This window comes from Sceloporus occidentalis, unplaced genomic scaffold, assembly GCF_023333645.1.
Source record: "Sceloporus occidentalis isolate IW3139 unplaced genomic scaffold, rSceOcc1.0.p SCAF_3, whole genome shotgun sequence".
Classification (NCBI taxonomy): Eukaryota; Metazoa; Chordata; class Lepidosauria; order Squamata; family Phrynosomatidae; genus Sceloporus; species Sceloporus occidentalis.
Genome location: NW_028316983.1, coordinates 119,317,936 through 119,339,403, shown reverse-complemented (window position 1 = coordinate 119,339,403; position 21,468 = coordinate 119,317,936). Strand labels below are relative to the sequence as shown.

At 40.4% G+C, this 21,468-nt stretch overlaps 1 protein-coding gene and 1 non-coding gene across 2 annotated transcripts in view; both read left to right on the top strand.

Moving 5' to 3' along the window:
* PAPPA2 (pappalysin 2) overlaps positions 1 to 21,468 on the top strand; it is a 177,932-nt gene that overhangs the window by 152,444 nt on the left and 4,020 nt on the right. The window contains exons 20-21 of the mRNA XM_089518326.1: positions 593 to 664; positions 18,127 to 18,225. Of these exons, the coding sequence (XP_089374452.1) occupies positions 593 to 664; positions 18,127 to 18,225 (171 nt within the window). The remainder of the gene's footprint in view (positions 1 to 592; positions 665 to 18,126; positions 18,226 to 21,468) is intronic.
* Positions 17,810 to 17,912, top strand: LOC149316636 (U6 spliceosomal RNA). Its single transcript, XR_016280808.1, has one exon. It is a non-coding gene; the product is annotated as a U6 spliceosomal RNA (small nuclear RNA).

Sequence of the window (21,468 nt, the reverse complement as noted above, 5' to 3'; positions counted from 1 at the left end):
CCATGAAGCCTGAAAATCTAGATTTTTTTCATATAAAGAAAATGCCAGTCCTGAGGTTTTCAGAACCAAATTACGAAATGATAATGCTTCTTGGACTTGATAGATTTTCACACTCAGATGGTTAAAAGAGAAAATAGATTATAGGTTCTTAGATGATTTTAATTGTTTTTAATTTTATTGTAATTTGTAAAAATGTTTTTATCTGTGAGCTACCTGGGTTCCCATCTTGGGTCCTTTCTGGGAGAAAGGCAGCATACATTTTCACACTCAGATCATTGAAAGAGAAAACACACTGTTCTTAGATGATTTCAATTGTTTTAAATTTTATTGTAATTTTTTAAAAAATATTTTTATCTGAGATCCATCTTGGGTCCCTTCTGGGAGAAAGGTGGCATTAAAATAAAATAAAATAAACCTTAATAAGATAATGCTAATTCGGGGAATGTTTAATATTTATTGTAATGGCACATTATCCTGGGATATGAAATTAAGAAATGTGGTGCAAAAAGACCTTAAATGGCTAAAAGTAAATTCAGTAGTGTGCTGGACATTGCTTTCTGGGTCACATGAAACTCCTTCTGCCTCTCTTCAGAGTATCGTGTGCACTGGAAGACTGGAGTGGCATCCAGATCCAAAAGCCATTCATTGCATTGCTTCCTGTGAGGTAAGTTGTGTGAGTTTGTCTCTGTCTCCCTGTGTGTGTACATGTCCAGAAGAGAGATGTAATTCTTTAATTACCATGTTCTTCCATATAAGAATGAATATGTTCAAAGGTTTTCTCTTCAGTGGGGGGATTATGAGAGTTTTTGCTCATTTCTGTGTTTTTCGCATGCTTCTTTTGTCAAAATCCAACATTCTGTGCAGAAAATTGTGGGTTGTTTAATGGAATGCAGTGTTTTCTGTTTGAAGATGTGGGGTCCTTTTGTATAAAGACAAGGGTTTTGCACAAATGAAATTTTCACAAAAAGTCCCAGTTAGTGAAAAATGTGGCATCTGGCTATCCTCAAGGTATCCCAGTGTGTTCAGATGCCTTTTCTTGTCAATTATGAGAAAAACTGCAACTATTTTGTACATCCTTAGTTTACAACAGACATGAAAGGCCAGTTTCTTATGCCTCTGTTTTGTTAGCCAGTATCTGCAACAAACTGTATCAGTAACATTATGGAGAGAAGAACAGAAATATTCCTTCTCTGAAAGACAGAAATGAGAGTTTTCTGTTTTGGGGGACAGGATAGGGATGCAAATCAATTTCACACTGCCACTGGCTGAAAAGCGCTTTCTTCTGTCAGCTGAACGTGCTTTCAGCCTTCATGGCAGATGGGGGATGAATACCTCTTCAGCATCCCCAGAACTGCCTCTCCATGTGACATCTGGACAGTATGGAGTGGAAGCCAAGTGAAGTGAAACGTGGACACTATAGCCTTTCCCTGTTCTGGCTCAGCATCCTTCTGCCATCTTCATATCATAAGGGGAGAGGGGGCTGAATAGGATTATAGAGACTATAGCCTTTGGTTATCATCATTCTGTTTCTCCCAGGTACCCTGCCCACATGACATCAGAATCTCAAGCAGAAAACCCCAAACCCCAGCTATGATCTGGTACAGTCCGTCCTCGCCTTACGTGGGGGATCCGTTCCGGATCCCTCTGTGTAAGGCGAATTCCGCCTATGCTCGAGCCCCATTGGAAAGAATGGGGCTTGTGCGCAGTGGCGTGGCGGTGCGGCGCACACAGGGCGCAACAGGCGCGCACGCCCATTCAATTGAATGGGACACGCCACCCCTTCCACCCCGCGGCTTGAGCACGTATCCTCAAGGCCGCATAAGGCGCGCCCGCGTATGGCACGGGCGCGCTGTACAATGTTTTCCAGTCCCTTATTGTGTTTCACACGATAAGCAGGAAGAGTTAGTGGCCTATTGCCTCTTAACTGTCAGAAGTATACACCTTGTTTCTTGGACTCAAACCAGAGAAAGCTAACAATGTCCACACTAGAAAACGTCACAATCAAACCCAAGCAAGCAAGAAGAACAAAGAAGAAGATGAGTCGTTGACTCATGAGGCACAGTGGGATGGAAAGGCATCCCTCCAGCCTTCAGATAGAGTAGTCAACTGGGAGGAAAAGTGCCCCAGAAGATAGTTTTTCTGAAAAAGAAAAAAAGGATCTCAAGTGTAGGATGGCAAAGGCTGAGGTGGTTTCCATCTTCCTCAGACATGTCTTCTCATATAGAATCCTGCTGTCCTGCTATGAGACCAAAGTGAAGTGGAATTGCTTCACCCATCCATTCCAGGAAAAATTAGAAGGTTGTGCTGGTGAATTATAGATCTGATGTTTCTGTCACACACTCCTAAAGGCCAGAATCTGAACAGAACAGGGACCCTGAGCTCATCACTCTTACACTTCACATAGTATCCTAAAATTTGTCAGGTCATTTGTACATGTACTGAGGTACGTTTCCATCCAACTGGCAGATGACTCGGCTATATTTCCAGGCCAGGAGTCAAACTGGACATCTACAGACTCCTTTCATGGAAACAGCCCAGTCCCTGCTCTTTGCTATCAGAAAGCCCCAATGCTTATACATCAGGGTGGAGGAACTAGATATGCTGGGTATAACCTTTGCTGTGTCAGCTTGTTTTCTTTGAAGAGGAAAGTCCCTGAAACTAAGGCACACAATTCTAAAGGGGTGCAAACATTTTTAAAGGTAAATCAAATTAAGCCATATTAGTGTCTCTTTCCCCTTCAGATGGAAACTGCAAGGAGGATCATGAAAGCTATCTATCGGCTTTGATTATCCGCATTGAGCTTAACCTCATGTCATGTGTCATCAGAGAGGGATATCAAGTGAGGTGAATTATGAAAGCTATACCCTTCCACGATCCTCTCTTGGCTCCCCCTGGCCCTGATGTCACGGGGGGGGGGGTTGGGAGCAGATGAAAGAGTAGGATTGTCCTCAGTATCTGTGTTTTGATAATGCTACAGCCATGATCATTGTGCACCATCTGTTGGAATGTAGTCCATGGTGATCTTCCTTGCTTGGTTGTCCCCTTGACAGGAAATAGATAAGTGTGGGTTGCCATAGTAGGAAGTAGTTTTCAAGCCAATTTGAAGGCTAGGAAAATTGAGAAAATTATTTGAGGAGGATTTTTCTTATCAGGGTTTTGACACGCAAGAAGACTCTCCCCCTCCCCCCCCCCCTTGAGTCATGGAATAGTCTTTCCATCCCTACCTAGCAATTACTGATATTTTTCTATTGGTATCCATCTGTTTGAAAATCTCTTTCTGAAAATTGCTTAATTTTTTTACCATAGTGATTTCACAGTAACAGAGAATCCACCTTTTTTTATTATTATTATTTTACAACAGTTTTCCTTTACAACAATTTTCCTTTCTTCAGTTTCCTTCCAAGCCTTCTGTCCTTTTCCTCAATGCTTCCTTTTCTTGCTTCCCCAGCCACAATCTCCCCCACCCCCTTTCGCTTTTTCACCCTTCCCCACCACACCCCACTGCACCTGCACAATGACACATTGTTCTTCTAAGGCAAGTGATGTGGTTGTCACAGCTCCCATAAGGCACCATAACAGTCCCAAGTGCATGTCCTTTTCTGCTCCTTCCATCTGTCTTTTCATTTTTAAAAAAATATTTTGTACTCCCTTTCAAAGTAGTATTCTCAAGTCACTTTATTAAATTAAAATATTAAACCAAAAGAAATAAATATATAAACCAAGTTCAATTACACCCCCCCCCCCACTACATTTAGTTGGCCTCTTGGGCCATTTGGCATCCATTGTCTTCCTTCTCTTCCCATCTCTTCCCTTCCTCTTTGAATAGTACCATCTTGTTCTCTGAGCAATGTGCATGAGAGGGACCTACTGTTGGCATCTATCCAGCTGAAAGTGTCTGGGAAAGTGAATCAAAGGCCTGTTACAGACTGCCAAAATAAAGCTGCTTTGGGTCTCTTTGGGGGTATGCTATTTAAATGATGCATGGGTCCTAAGAGTCCGGAGGTCGCGCCAAAGCCACACTCTATTCCTAAGGACTGGAGTGCAGCTTTGGTGCAGCTTCTGGATTCTTAGGATGCGTGCATCATTTAAACAGCATACCTCCAAAGAGTCCCAAAGCAGCTTTATTTTGGCAGTCCGTAACAGGTGAAAGAGGAGCTAGGGATGATGCAGCACTGAAACCTACCTGAAAGTGAGCTGAGATTGATTGGCGGGTTCTGTTGACCAGAGTTTGGGAAATGCGAATGTAGACAGAATAATTTGCTATGCAAAAGTCAGTGTGAGAATGGCAGGGAAATTTGTGCTTTGGAGAGGAAAGCTGCTACTTGAATGAAAACTTTTTTTTGGTTTGTGGCTCCTTACATTCTTTTTGACTAGAAATCTTGATGTCTTTTGACAGTTTCGAATTCTTGAGAGGCACAATCCTCAGGCAAGTGAAAAGGAAGTTTGCTTTGGCAAACGTAGTTCCTTAGCTTGAGGGAAATGTATGCCCACTTCCATTAGTGGCAATCTGTTATTTCATGAATGTTATTTTAAACATAAAAAGACATTTAAATGGGGTGTATTACTAAAGCCAGTAGCATTCTATGTATTGTCAAAACACATATGAGAACAATTTTCAGAAATCTATAATCCCTCCCCCCCCCCCCCCCCCCCCCAGTTTGCTTGCTTGTTTTTTCTCTCATTTCCATAGGGTATTGTGGAGTGTTTTGACTCTTCCCGCATGCAGACTTAAAATGTAGGGCTAGATCTAACCACGCAGAAGGGGGAGGCATAGTCTATAGGTGGTAAAATGAACAGTGTTTCTTCAAACTAGAGGTAGGAAAGGTTGTTTTTGTTTTTGTTTATAATATGTCTAAAGTCTATAAGAATCTAGCAAATCAAGTCTAAGCTAATCCATACCCACCATCCTGATTTTGTGTTTGCAGGGATTTCATAAATTAGGGGAACATAAATGAAATCCACCCATTCTGCCAAATCATTTCCTCTTGTTTAGGTAGATCTAGTTTGAATCAGGCTTGAGTTCAACTCAGGGTCAAAATCCAGGAATGATTTTAATTGCAGAAGAGAAAATGAAGGTTTCTTTCCCACCCCAGCTTCTGGTTTCTTCCTTCTTCATAGAATCCTAGAATCAAAGAATCCTAGAGTTGGAAGAGACCCCAAGAGCCATCCTGTCTAACCCCACTGCCATGCAGGAACTCTCAATCAAAGCATGCCCAACAGATGGCCATCCAGCCTCTGCTTAAAGACCTCCAAGGAGGGAGACTCCACCATTGAGGAAGTGTGTTCCATTGTTAAGAAGCCCTTACTGTCAGGAAGTTCCTCTTAATGTTGAGGTGGAATCTCTGAACATAAATTTTCTTTTCAAGTAAAACATCATATACAACATATCAACATTCTTCCATGCACAAACGATCCTAGCCAAGAGGCCATTTCAGGCAGCAGTCAACACCTGGGTTGGGGGATAGATCACACACTGTAAGGGCAGAGAAATAACTGATTAAGTTACTCCAGGTCTGATCCACTCTAGCAAATAAATTCATACCCACAATTAGGTTAGCTTTCTATCGATTCCCTATGACCCCTAGTGAAATTGTAGAGAGCTTCTTCCTTCTCTCACCCCTCTTTTGTCCACCCATTCTCAACTGGAGGAGTTTTGACATCTGCAGAAAAATGCCTTTCCAATAATGTAACTAATATAATGTAACCAACTTTACATTTGTTGCCTGTCTCCTCCTCCTTCTCCTCCCCTCACCTTTTTCCATCCTGTTTCATAACCCTGCCTAAGATTTGAGAGCCTTTGAGAAATGTGGGACTGATGTTTTTGATCTTGCTGCCTAAATATTAGGCAACAAGACCAGAAACACCCTGCCTAAATATTAAACCATTAGATTGATTAATTAATTAATGTGTCTGTGTTGGGAGACACTCTTAAAGGCACTTGCTTACTCATGATCACTCACTGGGGCACAAAGGATAGCTGTCCGATGAGAATGCAAGGTGGGTGGTTAGACTGACAAACAAACACGAAAGCCTATTGGTTGATAGGTGTAATGCATGCTTGAGTGTGTAAATGTGACCAAAAATAACGTGGGGCAGTGATCTCATGGAACTGGTGGGATACTTCATTTTTGTCCTGAAGTGAGCTCAGGAAAGGAAATGGAGTGGCTCTCAATGCACATTTGGTGTGTATTATTATGGTAAATTTGATGCTAAAGGGAGTCAAAAATGATGCAAGATAATGCGGAATGGAGCTGAATTATATTTCTAGTGTGGAATCAGCTCCAGTCTTCCTAGGAATCCTGGGAAATGCAGTTCTGTGGGAGAAACAAGACAGAATTATCAGCCTTATCATTAAACTACATTTTTGAGAATTCTTCATGGGATGAAGCCACAACAGTTTATCTGATATGAGACTTGCAGTCTTTGCATCTGATATAAGACTTGATACTGCTTGTGTTGTTATTGTTTTAAAAAGATCCTCTAGACTAGACCAAAAAAACCCAAAGGAAACAAACCAGGTTGCTGTGAAGTCAAAGGCTTTCATGGCGAGCATCCATAGTTTTTTGTGGGTTTCTTTGGCATTTAATGTCCTTTAGATAGATCCAAGCTCCTTTTACAGTATTTCTCTTTCCAGTGGTAGAATTTTCCTGTTTGTCCCTCTACCCACAAATCTTTCTGTCCATTTCAGTTTCTCTTTGCTAGAGACGGAAATAATATTCATTATATCTCATTTCCAGGCAGAATAATGGGTTTCTTTATGCTTCAGAAACTTTTCCCAAGAAGAATAAAAGAACAGTATAGATCCTTAGCACTTAAGAAAGTATTTTGGGGAATTATTCTATACAGAACTATGTGCGTGTTTTTCTGCACATAATTTGTGCACAGAAAACATCCTTTCTTTGCAAAATAGGTGTTTGGTGTAGAAACCATGTTTCCAGACTAGGAAACATAGTTTCTGTGTAAAAAAATTAGGTGTTTTGCACAAAAAAATCACATGCATTTTGACAACAGAATAATACCCTGAAAGACTTTCCAGAATTCAGACACCTCTAAAGAACTGTACAGTAGCATTTGATTTCTCCCACAGGAGCATAAGACAACAGAAACCTTTTGTTCTGTATGCAAGGATAAAAAAAATATGAAGATTTCTAGTCTTAGACTTTGCCAAGAGTAGAGTATGGCAAAGAATAAGCCATATATAAACTCAACAGGAAGGGTGCACAAGAGGGGAAAGAATAAGGAATTTGGAAAGCTCATCAGGAATAACAGTTTGTGGTACAGTGGGCTGTATATTACAGAGATTCCTGGGGCAGTTTGTCCCTGTGCTATCATGAGATAAACAGATGGCAAAAATAGCTAAAGTGGAATGGTGGTGATGGGGAGATAGCAAGAGTACAGAATGACCTGGAAGCACTCTGCTGAAGAAGAATGAGACGAAACCACCGGGAATCAGTTCACACGCTGTTGACAGTTTCTGATCTAGTCTAGTAGTTAGTGTTTTGGTTTGGTTTTTGCCTGACTCTTGATTGGATGAGTAGGTTGGCTTTGCCTCTCCATTCCAAAGACTTGGAACAGGTAACTAGACCAGAAGTAGCCAGCTATAGACAAATAATCCAAATCCATCTTGGAAAGAAATTTCTTTTGGCCCTTCCCAATATCCTGCTAAGTACGAAAGTAACTACATTTGTTTTGCAAGAAGTACAGTGACATACATACCCTCCCAACCCTGCGTTATTTTACAGTAGCCATATGAATTTACCTCTTTGGTAATTACCAGGGCTATGGTTATGTCCTCAAGTTTGATTCCACATCTTTTTATTTAGAGATACTGTACCTGGGGCTACATAACTTGGATCAAAATTATTTTTATAATTGTATATGATATTTTACTTGAAAAGAAAATTCATATTCAGATATTCTAAGCAGCAGGGATATTCTGAAGTCAGTCTCTAATCAACTGGTTTGTTTGTTTGTTTAAAAAATATATAGGGCCATATCCTAGAGAAATCTGCCCCAAACCTGCGCAACACTGAATGTTTAGTTTTATAGTCTAAAAATGGTGGTGCCATTTTTAGAATATAGATCTTGGCCCTGAAGGAGTTGCCCTGTGTCACAAAACCGACTGGGTGGAAACTGGAAATCCTGGATGTGAGTTGGAAATAAATTAGAAAATAAAGAGGTGTCTGAAGAATATAAGACATTTTATAGTGTAATTGGTTAAGATATGGCTTCCTTGTTGCAGTGTCCCAAATCCATTAAAGATTTTGGACAGGAATTCAAAGATTTTAACAAAACATTAAATTTATTAAAAGAAGAGCTAATGAGATTTAGTCACCCATCTGTATTTTGAGATTTTTGTTTTACATTGCTGAAAGCCTTGGTTTAAATTTGGCCTTATTAGAAAATAGGTCAGCTTGTGAAGTTTGATGAGGCATACTGTCCCCAAATGCACCAAAGGCTTGCACAGCCCCACATTTAAGTGTCACTTTCTCTGCACCCACTGCAAAGGCAAATGCTCATCACCTTTAAGATTCCCCCCTCTTGATGGAAAGCATCTACCTCCCTGCTTTGGTTAAACAGATTGAATTGCCTGGAAACCCCCTGAGAAGGCTAATCTGCTTGTTAACAAGGCAGGAAGATGCATACCATTTTTAAAAGGTGTTATTACTCCTGTAAATAGAGTAGCTGTGCTTTTTACAAGCTCTTTTGGAAAAGGGACATGAGGCAAAAAGTGGTGGGCATCTCACGCATGCTTCAGGGTTGCTGACTCTGGTTCTCCACACCGTGGAACTTGGATGTACTGTATATCAACTACCGTTCTTCTAATTTAGGGCTTTTGAGGAGTGAAAACAATTCTTTTTCAGTGACATTATTTTACTGCAGTCTGAAAATTTGGCTTTTTCTTGCAGTCAAAATGATTTAAGGATGCTTTGTCTAAGGGCCTATATCAAGCAAGCAGAGTGCGGTGCTCTATTGCACAACTCCTTGCCCTACAAACCATCCAACCGTCTTGATTTGGCACATGTTTTCAGCTCCTAATAATAATAATAATAATAATAATAATAATAATAATTTACATCCCACCTCTCTCTATTGAGGATTGAGGTGGGTAACAGCAGAGGTAAAATACAAATACACCTGTGTGTATTAACCCGTGTCAGTTTCATTCTCCTCCTCCACTTTCCTCCCTTGTCTAAAGCTTATGTCAGTTTCTGGAAGCTGAGTTCAGCGTGCAAAAGTAGTGTGGACTCAATTAACTCAGCAGAAAGCGGGGTGGGCAGAATCCTTTCCTTCCCAGGAGACTCAAGCAAAAGCAAACTGCTGCAATTTCTTCCATCTTGTGTGCCCTTCCTCTTTAAAAACATTTACCATCTGGACCACACTGAGGTTGCTTGGTCACAAATGTCCTTTCTTTCATCAGTGAAATGCTGGAACGTATGAGCCTGCAAAACTCAGAAGGCTGCGTGTGCACCTACAAGAGTCCCTCCCCCAATATATGTTCATTAAATATGGCTGGGAGGATGATTAAACCTTTTCAACTCATTTCCACCTGGTTTACATTCATATAGCCATTGTTTCCCAGTTTTTGATTTAAAAAATAAAAACATGTATGGACTTGACTCAAGGTGGGAGAAGCCCCCCAAGCTGGGTAAAATGGTACCCATAATAATCCCCCAAGACTTCAAAGTGATACTGGCTATTTTAAGGGTTTTTTCTGACAAATAAATTGGGATATGGAGATGAAAAGGGGGAGATGCAGCACCCAGGACCCTCATATAATGTTATCCTACTCCCCACATTTTCAGTTAACTGGAAAGCAGGATACAAGGCATACTCAAGTCTAAGTCTTGACACAGAAAACCCCAGGTTACCCGAAAGAGAAAGATAATATAGGCCTGTTACAGACTGCCAAAATAAAGCTGCTTCGGGTCTCTTTGGAGGTATGCTGTTTAAATGATGCATGCATCCGAAGAATCCGGAAGCTGCACCAAAGCTGCCCTCCAGTGCTTAGGAATGGAGTGTGGCTTTGGCGCGACCTCCGGACTCTTAGGACCCATGCATCATTTAAATAGCATACCTCCAAAGAGACCCGAAGCAGCTTTATTTTGGCAGTCTGTAACAGGCCACAGTTACCATCATTGCCCATAGTGTGTGTATTCATCCTGCCCATGTATAAGCTCAAGCAGGTTTTGCAGAAGTTCAGAAACCTGCAAAATTGGTTAGAGCAGATGTGGTGGCAGTCAGACAAATGAAACTAGGATCTCCATTCTGCACAAAAAAGGATCTCACACCACCATAACTATCATATGAGTTTATCACACAGGAGGCATCCCATGCAGAAACGGGATTTAAAACGGGATTTAAAACCTGAAGAAAGCCTAAAAAGACATACAAAAGCACAGTTGATTTTCAGTCACACCAAGCCAAACCACACCCTTAATATACCACCTTATTTTCCCAACCCCCAACACTATGCAAAGTCTCAACACACAGAACTATCTAGATCAATATATATATTAAACATAGAACAGTGATCATATATGAGCTGAATACATGAAGGGAATATTGAATAACTGGATATGTCTAATATTATACTTGATCTTAACTGGTTCTGACACTTTGATTGTGAATTCTTGCATGGCAGAGAGTTGGACTGGATGGCCCTTGTGGTCTCTTCCAACTCCATGATTCTATGATTTTCATCATGCTTCCATCTGTTTCTCCTTTCTCCCTCTATTGTTGTTATACTGTACATCTTTTTTTGCACTTTGTCTTCGAGCTCACAGAATCTTAGTTTTCCAATCAGTAAATTTCTATGTAAGGCATAGAATCATAGAGTTGGAAGAGACCACAAGGGTCATCCAGTCCATGCAGGAAGCTATCTTTTATGTAGGATCTGTGTAAGAGTTTAATTCTACCCAAACTGACAATTTCAGTATCTCACAAGTAGAGATTAAAATTTTGTTTCTTAACATGTCTGAATGCCATTAACATTCCACTTTGAATTGGTGCTAATTTAGCAGTCATCCATGTACAAGGAATTGTAACGTGTTTAAGAGTATATTGACATTTGATACTGTCCGTGCGGAAAGAGGTTAGTGTAAAACGACACAAGTGATCAGCAGCACTGGACGAAACCAGAAATTGGCAGCCCAGATAGGAACACATAAGCAGAAAAGCATATCAGCTGTCTGCATGGTAAATGTTTTTAACACCACAGATTTCTTCTTCAGTTCATATTTTCACTCATTCACTATATTTCATTATGGAACAGCAAACTCAAAAAGAATAATCTTATTACTAGGTTTACATAATCACTCATCCCCACATTTAAAAAAATAGAATGAGACCCTGTTGGTACCAAAGCTGTCATGCAGAGATTATGTACTGCAGTCAGTACATTATTTGAATGCACCATCATGTGGTGACAGTTGGTATTTACTACACTTATTTTGTAAACTGCCAAGAGGTGAATTAGAGCTACTCAGTCTGTGTTTTTCTGAGCTTTCTTTCAAGGTCTTTGAGCCAGATTTTCTTCTACTGTGTACTCAGCCTCTGGGATGAATGCTAATTGAAGGGGAACCTGAAATAGACTAAGCTGGGCCCTGGATCCACAAGTGGAAAGATTAATACATGTAGCATGACAGCAAGAAACATGAAGGATTTTCACAAAGGGATATGGGACTGTAAGCTACCTGAATGGCAAAAAGGTTGCTTTTAGGAATGAGGCCTTTTTGTAATTCAGGCGGGATACAGACCGCCCAGAAATAATATTTAGGTGGAATATCTTTTCCCGTAGATTGCATCCATTGCTCTGTATCCTAGTCTCTAAAGCAGCAGAAAACAAGCTTGCTCCATCCTCAGCATGGCAATCCTTCAAATTTTTGAACAGGGCTATCATGTTACCCCTTAATCTCCTCTTCCTCAGGTTAAACATAATGAGCTCCCTAAGTCTCTCCTCACAAGGCATGGTTTCCAGATCCTTCACCATTTTGAATTGTGCTGCCCAAAACTGGAAAAAGTGTTCTAGATGAGGCCTGACCAAAGCAGAATAGAATGGCATTATTACTTCCCTTGATCTAGACACAATACTTCTATTGATGCAGCCTAGAATCGCATTGGCTTTTTTAGCTGGCGCATCACACTGTTGACTTATGTTCAACTTGTGGTGTACTAGGATTCCTTGATCCTTTTCACATGTAGTCTTGTTAAGCCAAGTGTCCCCCGGCCCATATCTGGGCATTTAATTTTTTCTGCCTAAATCCAGTACCTTACATTTCTCCCTGTTGAAATTCATTGGTTAGTTTTGGCCCAGATTTTTATTCTGTTCAGGTCATTTTAATTTTGATCCTGTCCTCTGGGGTATTAGCTATTCACTCTAATTTGGTGTCATTTACACATTTTATAAGCATGCCCTCTATTCCTGCATCAGAGTAATTGATAGAGATGTTGAATAACACTGGGCCTAGGACAGAGCCCTGTGGCACCCCACTGGTCACTTCTCTCCAGGATGAAGAAGAGCCATTGCTGAGCTCCCTTTGGATTCGGCTGGTTAACCAACTACAAAACCACCTAACAGTTGCATTGTCTATCCCACATTTTAGTAGCTTGTTTTCATGAATATAAGTATAGAAAGGAGAGATCAGTCAGATGTTTGGGTCAGATTTAGACAGATATTTCTGCCCAGGAAAATCGTAGAGAACACTCTCTGAATCCTGGAACAATGTACTGTGTCCTTTTAATATTGTTTATCTGTGTCGCTAAGCTGAAGATCTTGCTGTATTTGCTATAACTAAATAACACACATATATGTGCGATTTGCCCCTTGAAATGGCCTTCTTGCAATAGATATTACATTATAGAAGTTGTACTTGGAGGTTAAATGCGAATTTATTTTAGTTTGGATATATTTTACTGCTGGAATAGCTAGCAAAAGTTTTAAACACTCCAGCATAAAGCTGGAGAGAACAGCTTCTGGTTAGTTTTCACTGAAAATGGCCTTTCAGGATAGTGTTCACATTACACTGATGATGATAGGTGACTGTTAAGTTGTGGTTATAAATTGTCTGGAACCCATTCTCTCCAACATGCTTTAGGCTCTTCCAAGCAGTTAATCCCGTTAGTCAGCCTTTTTATTATTTTTTTCCTATCTTTTAAAATTATTTTTTTAGAAATTGTCAAGATAACTTTTGACATGAGCTGTCATGTTTCCTGAGAGTTGTCATAGGAATCTGTGTTTGTTTTGGCCTCTGTTTTTGGAAGCTTGAAGTGGTTGGGAGGCAAGCAATTAGTGGTTGTGTATATCCAGTGTGAGGACAAACTCTTCTCCCCTTCCCAAGTATCTCCTCTTCACAGATGCTGATCTGGAAGTCATTTTAAACTAGCATCTGGGACAACAGGAAATTGTTTTCAATAATTGTAAAGAAACTAGATTTTCAAACAAACTTATTTCTAGTTTTGTCAGTGAAGTGCCAATATGTATTTCACGGGGATGGGGAACTGCCTATGCTGGTTATTTTCCTTGTCTGCTGCCCTTTAGGGAATTAGCAGATGGGAAGTATTATTGTTGTTGCCCTCAGGTCACATAAGTATACTGCATCAAAACATTAGTCCATCTCATTTAAATAAATGCAGAAATTATCAGGGTTTATTGTAGCATTATGAATAGAGATGCCATGATAATTTAACAGGTCTACTTGCAATCCAGGTAGCGTAGTTCTATTCATATTGGCAGTGAGCATGTCTACACAGCCCATTTAAACTGGTTTATCCCCTCCCTCACAATGCCCTGTCTTCACGACGTACGTCCAAAACCCGATTTCAGTGCAGACTGTTGTCTGCAGCAAATCCACCCATTCCTGCCTTAAAACAGATTAAAAAGACTTATCTTTTGCTCTAGATTTCCCAGACAAACCTGGAGCATGCCGTAACAACACCAGGCAGCTGTTTGCACTCGTGCCCCAGTATGCTGCCCAGTTCCTCCACTGCTGCTAGCATGAGTTGCTCCACCTGTGATTGATACTAGGCACCTTGTTTCTGACCTTGTGCCAGTGGTCTGTGTAGAGAGCCATCCAGTGCTGCTACAGAGTGCAGAGGCAATGAGGAGAATTCAGAGCAGCTCTGGGGCCAGAATATTCCAGGATCAGCCTGGAGTGTTCTGACCAGTGAAGATGAGCCCCGTAATCCCAAACACTGCTTTTGTCTGAGTCTACCAAATGCATTTTAATAGATAAAATCTCTCTTTCCACCTGCAACTAAAGAAGGGTCAGAGAATTTATAGTTGAATTAGTAACCAAACGTACAGTGCACTGAAAGAAATGAAGTAGCTAGCTTCCACCAGTATTTGTCTGTTCTTTCTAATGGACATCCAGCATAGGCTGGGTGTTCATAAAAGTAAGGCTGTTTGAGACACATCATAGAGCAGTGGTGGTGAACCTATGGCACATGTGCTGTCTGTGGCATGTGGAACTCTCTCTGCTGGCATGTGCGCTGACTCCTCCTCTTCCCTGCCCTCCCATTCCTTCAACTGAGCCAGTTAAAGGCAGAGCCAGTTAAAAGCAAAGGAAGGGGAAAGAAGGAACAGGCATGCACCTGTTCCTTCCTCCTCCTCCTGTGCCTTTAACTGGCTCCCAGAGCTTGTTAAAGGCATGGGAGGGCAGAGGAAGGAGTGGAGGGGGGTTGCCCTTGCCATCCCTTGAGTCTGAGAGAGTGTGGCTTGTGTATGTGGTGCCTTCAAGTTGTTTCCGACTTATGGCGACCCTAAGGTGAAACTATCATGGAGTTTTCTTGGCACGTTTTGTCAAAGGGGGGGGGGGGTTTGCTATTACTAGCCCAATGCTGGGAGAGTATGCCTTGGGTCCCCCCCGCCCCCGAAAGGGATGTCCTGGCTCCAGAAGTTGGAATTCCCCTCCCCCCGACAGCGGGTGACACCTGGTGCCGACTGCCACTGAGTTTGGGCACTTAGTCTCTAAAAGGTTTGCCATCACTGCCATTGAGTTTCCATGGTTGTCTACGACTATGGGGCATGTCCCTAATTATGTGATATTTCATTGACATTTATTTTATTTGAGTCAAATATAGACAGTTTTTGGCAACAGAATGAACTGCTTCATAGAGCACATGTAGACTCCAATAGCACAAGAGGCTAGGATAACCTCTCACTTATAAGTAATGAAAGGCTACTTTTGTCTATCTCTGACTATCAACCATAACATCAGATTGTACACTTCTGTGTTGAACAGATAGAAGACAAGCACGAGAAGCTGCCTTTTTCTTGGTCTTATAAACTTGGTGGATAGCTGCTAGAATGTTGTTCCTGATGTGTAGGAACATTTGGTATCTATATTATACAGCTCAGCTTGATCCTGTCTTTCTGTCCATATTGATCCTTTAAGGACTGAATCATATCCTTAGCAAATATTTCATTTTTCACATGTGTAAGCTGAGCATCCACCAAGCACTGAATTATAAGCCCCTTTGACCGACAGTTTCTTTTATCCCATCTTGCAATGTCTGCTTGGGATGACATATTTATCTTCAAAGCACCGGAAATTCCTTCCTCTTCCATTTGAGTCCCAGTTCTGTAGAGCCATGCATTGAAGTTGTCTGGTTGCAGTTTGGGAATTAAAGCATACCCACTTGTCCTGGCTTGAGCTATCTCTGCGCACTTAAAATCTCTACTCTTGTTTTTAAAAGCTCAGGAGGGAGTGAAGGATGCACTGGAAAAGTATCTGGGGTTGATGACATGTAGGAATATTTGGTATCAATATTAAACAAAGTGCAGTGGGGCTAGTGGAACATGAGCTTTTGATAGAAACAAGAGAAAATATTCTGAAAGCTCTTGTAAGGTAAAGGCAAAAACATATTTATTGTCTTAAGAAATCCATCTTAAGATACCATCTTAAGATGAGATAGACAAAAGAATGTGTCCTATACTTGGTTCTCGTGTGGGTATAAGGTAGCATCAATGGTTGGATTGTTCCAGACTAATATCTTGAGAGAAGGGGCAAATGGCATCTTCAAGTAAGAAGGGAGTAAAAGGTTTGAGTACAGAGACCCAAGAAAGACACAGTGAAAAGAAAGGGCAGGCATTTTCCATACACCCCTCTCTCTTCACTTTGTACAAGTGTTGATCCCTCTTTGCTTCCAACATTTTGATGAGATCCAGCATAAACTTATGTTGATATGATAGGAGCATTGCATTAACGTGAACTTCCATTATTGCAAAATGCCGGCCAATGTTGCTTTAATGACAGGTTAATGGTGGGATAATGACAGGATCTGTACTTCTTCATCTGAAAGCCTTGCATGCAATTGGTATCATTTGCGTTTCCCAGACAGGATAAGTGTGAATCTCATCTGAAAGTCCTTCCTGTGTAATTGCAGGAAGAATAGGACAGGACCAGGATGTCACTTGTCTGATAATCCCCGTGGAGTACATAGCTTTTAAAGATTACTTTTTAGACTTCAGTTTCCAGAATGCCCCTATTGGCTGTGGGTTTTGAAGTGGGATTGTTTAAAAAAGTAACTACTGAACTCTGGTATAGTGTGAAGTCGAAGGCTTTCATGGCCGGCATCCATAGATTTTTGTGGGTTTTTGGGGCTATGTGGCCATGTTCTAGAAGAGTTTCTTCTTAACGTTTTGCCAGCAGCTGTGGCTAGCATCTTGAAGATTATAGTGATCATGATGATAATACTTGTCCACCTTACAGGAGTGAAGATTACTCTTTGATTCCTCTGTAATTTTTCAAAGAAAGCACAAACAACAAAGCCAAGTTAAGTGTCAAAGAAAAAGCTGAATCCTGCCATATGTGTCTAGTGTGGCTATTTGGCACATTTGCATATTTTACAGAGTTCTGATAGTCTTCACTTTTAAAAAATTTATAGCAAATTTTCACGTTAACCACATGAAACTAAGTATATGTGAATTCATTTAAGCTGTGCATGTGGTTTTGCAATTGAAATGTATAATTTTAATTTTGCTAGTTGTTTGTCACAATTATTGCCATTACATTCAGTGATATATGGGAGTTATGATTTATATACAAAAATGTTACTAAGGATGGTGTGGTATGGGAGGAGGTTAATGGGGATATGTGACACCATGAGTTACTGCACTGTGTGACACTGACCCTAGTGAGGCCACTAACCATATTCCCACCTGATTTCGTATGTGTACATGTAATCATGTCTTAGATATAACTTTGCCTTAAGCTAGTAAGAGAGTTATGGTTGTCTGAGGCCACAATCACATGAAGACTGCTTTACATGCCACTGGATTGTGTCGTTATAGTTGGGTGGATTTCTACCAGATCAGACCTTGGGAGTTGTTTTTGTTGAATGCATGTATATTTTAATATCTTAGAATACTTATGTTTAGCTTTTTTATTTACGTTATAAGAAGCCTTTGCTATGGTGGGCACTTTCATTCCCCCTCTGCTAGCTAAATTGTGATCTGGGAGATATATTTTGAATTATTTGTGCTTGACAACAGAGAAGCATTTCAGCCCATTTCTTTCTGTGATATTACATCTGTTGGAATTGGCTTGCAGCATTTGTTTTTGTTTGTGGTTTGAAGCTCAGGTTCAGTGTGCTGGAACATGTCTAATATATGTATAGCAGTCCATAAACAAGGCAGTGAATGCTAATCTCTTGTCAACTATGAAGTCTAAGCTGTGAAGTTGACCTCATGCCTTTCAAACTGATTCTTTCAGAATAGATTTTTTTTTAAAAAGGCATACTATTTTGTGTTAGCTGAAGCATTATTTGGGGTCATTTGGGCCTCACTTTTTTATAGTTCATATCTGTCTCGCTTCAGCAGCACATATACTAAAATTGGAACGATACAGAGAAGATTAGCATGGCCCTGCGCATATCTGTCTCTATCTTCTGGTGTGGTATACTAATTAATTCTCTATGTCTTTATTGATTCCTGTTTCATTGAATAGCTTAGGGAAAGGCGAGATTGGAGGATTGTCATTTTTTTCTGTCTACGGAAAGACAATGCTGCAATATATATATATTTTTCATTTTCAATATGCCACAAAAATCATCATTGGTTTTGCCTCCACCTTGCCACCCCAATCATTTTCTGCTTACTGAATGCTTGTTTCATTCTCTTTATAGCCTTTCCAGGCTGACGGCTGGTGTGACACCATCAATAACCGAGCCTATTGTCAGTATGATGGTGGGGATTGCTGCTCTTCCACAGTCTCCTCCAGGAAGGTAAGTGAGATGCTGATTAACCATCCATATCATAGCAGCTTTATATTTATAGGCAAGAATTTGCTCCATTATTGATCTGGTCTCCACTTAAATTCCAGCCCACATTTTTCATTTAGAAGTAGGTTTGGGTGTTGGCTAGCAGTAGCAATCGCATAGGCCCTCTATTTAGGGATGTTACAGCTTACTTGTCTCATTCCTGTGTGTGAGAAGAAGGGACACATTTTTTTTTCTTCTTGCATGTGAGATGGTGAGATATTTTCTGTCAGTCTCCTAAGAAATCTTACATGTGTGAGCACTGTTTTTGCACAGTTTATGTAGTAAAGTATGGTGTGGCTGCTTTGTTGCTTGGACTGTTAAAATGGATGCATTGTCTGGGTTGTTTGGTCGTTTTAATCAATCACCTTGCCCTTCTCTGCTTGCTATTATGTGTCCATCACTTTGCAAAGGAAAAGTTTGCTTCTTTATACAGAGACAATTTGTGCATGTTTGCAGAAAAATCAATGGAAAAGTAGTCATCTTATTCTCAGTCTAACACTACAGCTGAGAAATTTTGTCACAGTTAATGAACTCTCAACAGGTTGTCTTGAAATGTCGTTGAGGATGAGTAATTTAGCAAGGTTTCTTCACAGCTCATGCTGTACCTCTCCTCTTTCAAAGTACTGAAGACATTTGCCTCAAGAGCACAGTATATTCCTTGCAAAACAGTGTTAAGTAGGTAAAGCAGTGGCTGTAGTGAAATCACTGTATATCCCAAAGTTTTGAATAGGAGAAAATGCACAGTATTCAACAGAAAAATATAATGTAGAATTTAGTCCATGTAGTAAAAAAAACCTGTTATCCTTGACATGCTTCTCACAATAAAGGGTTCTCTTCCAAACTTCTCATAGAGGTTGTTAATCTGTGCTTGGGCTATACCACTTTGGACTGTACATGGAGGTTTGCATGATTGAATGCAACCACAGCAACAACAAATTCCCTAAAAAGGCACACTAGATTTTGATTTCAGTGGATAGCAGTGCCTTTTTATATCAGCAGATGGTTTGCCATTTACATCTGTTTCTAGACAGAGATGATCTGGCCAAGGTTCATGCTTGTAACCGCCTGATTGGATTGCTCCAGTGTATTATACATGGGGCTGTACTTGGAGCCATGTTAAAATCATCTGCTTCTTACAATATGACCGCAGAATTGTATCAGGTATAGCCAAGCATAATCAACCCATTTGGAAGGAGCTGTCCTGGCTACCTATTTTCTTCTGCGCCTGATTCATGATCCTGGTGTTTACTTTTAAAGGTCCAGATAACTTGCAGAAGCATCTCACTCTCTATCAGCTTGTCCATTATTTAAGAGCATCAGATAGTGCTCTTCTCCAAGTACCTCCAAGTACCTCAGATTGAGGGTATAAAGATTTTGGGGAAAGGTATCTTAACATACTAAGACATCCCACTGGGAAATAACATTGTCAGCCACTGCAAGGTTTTGTTTTGGTGTTTTTTTTTTTTGCTACTAGATGAGAACAAGATTGGCCCCAGGCAACCAGAACACATTCACTCCCCATTGACTTTTCTAGCTGTCACCTCTCAATTGCCTGACTGCTCTCAACTACATTTTTGAAAACATTCCTCTCTCACTCACCAAAGCCCCTCCATCCCATCCCAGAACTCTCTGTGCTGGGACTGGCTGTGAAACATGTGAAAAACCATTGACCAATGTGGAAAAACTCTTGCAGTCTCACTCAATGGAAAGCAATCATCATCAGGGATGCTTTGATTTGGATTTCCTGCATGGCAGGGGGTTGGACTGGATGGCCCTAGTGGTCTCTTCCAACTCTATGATTCTATGATCATCATCATCATCATCATCATCATCTCTTGCCTGTGGGAATGAAATAAGCAAGGTTTTACCTCCCTACCTTAGGTTTTCTTTGCATAAGAGAGTGTTTTCTCATTTGTGGCCCCTATACTGTGGCATATTGTCACCAATGAGGTGTGACTGGCATCAGCACTGCAATTATTATTTTTTTCTTTGCCAGATGTTTTACTCAGCTAATTCAGGCTGCTTTGCTGCTTTTCTCTGATTGATTAAATGTTTTTGGGGTGTTTTTTAAAAATATATATTTTGATTCATATTTTAAATATATTTGTACACCACCTTGATATCTGTAAAGCAATGCTGTTAAGCAGTAACAACCTAGATGTCCCCTCACCTTTCCCATTTTTTTCAATTCAGTGAGTATTTTGAGGAGCTGCATTTCATCGTGTGAGCTCTCCCTAAGAGCCACAAATAATACAGCCAGCCCAGACACATGTTTGCCATATTCATGGGAACTAGGCCTCATGGAAATTCCAGTAATGTACTGAATTAACATGTCTCAATTGTGAATAGCCTTCTTGCTCTTGTGGCTACCCGCTTTGACCTTCCCAGCCTTTTTCTCTGGTCTTTTTGGTGTCTTTCTAGGGAGCAGTACTGCTTTATCCTTTGATATTATCTTGTTAATAAACTTTTAACAACCCCCATGCCATCTGAAAACCAATGCAACTTACTGATCTGGCACTCTGGCAACAGACTTGAAAATAGTTATTGAATGATCCAAGACATTTCATCCACTATCAGCCAAATTGTCATCTTCTGGATGCACACAAATGCAGTTCATGCTCAGCTTATTTGATTACTCTGGGTGGCTAACAAGATAATGGCAGCATGATTTATGAATGAACAGAAAGAAAATGACTGCTACATAGGACTTTATCACACAATGGTTTTAAATTGCAATTGTAGCAAGAAAATAGCTTATTTGGTAGTATGTATCTTACAACATTGTCCCTCACCCTTTGCTCCTGTGCCTTTAAAGTGTTGTTAGAGGGCATCTTTTCACTAATGGGAAAACTCGTCAATAAGTGGCCAATCACACTGCCACACCATTACTCCATAGGTGTAATAACTGACAGTTCACATCATTCCCGATATTAAACAGTCATATGGTGTCAGTCTCCTCCTTTCCCTCTCCCTCTCACTATTGCCAAGCATCCTGTTTCTTTCTTTTTTCCTCTTTTTAGCCACTTTCTTTTCTTCTTTTCTTATCAAACCATGTTCACATAATTCTGTTATAGCAGTATATAATTGAACAATTGAAGATAGGTGTGATAATTAAAGCACCAAACCTGGTATGTTTCTGTTCTCTTAAAGTAACATGATTGCGGCAAGGTGAAGGTGAAACTGAGGTTTGTGTGATAAAGTACATAG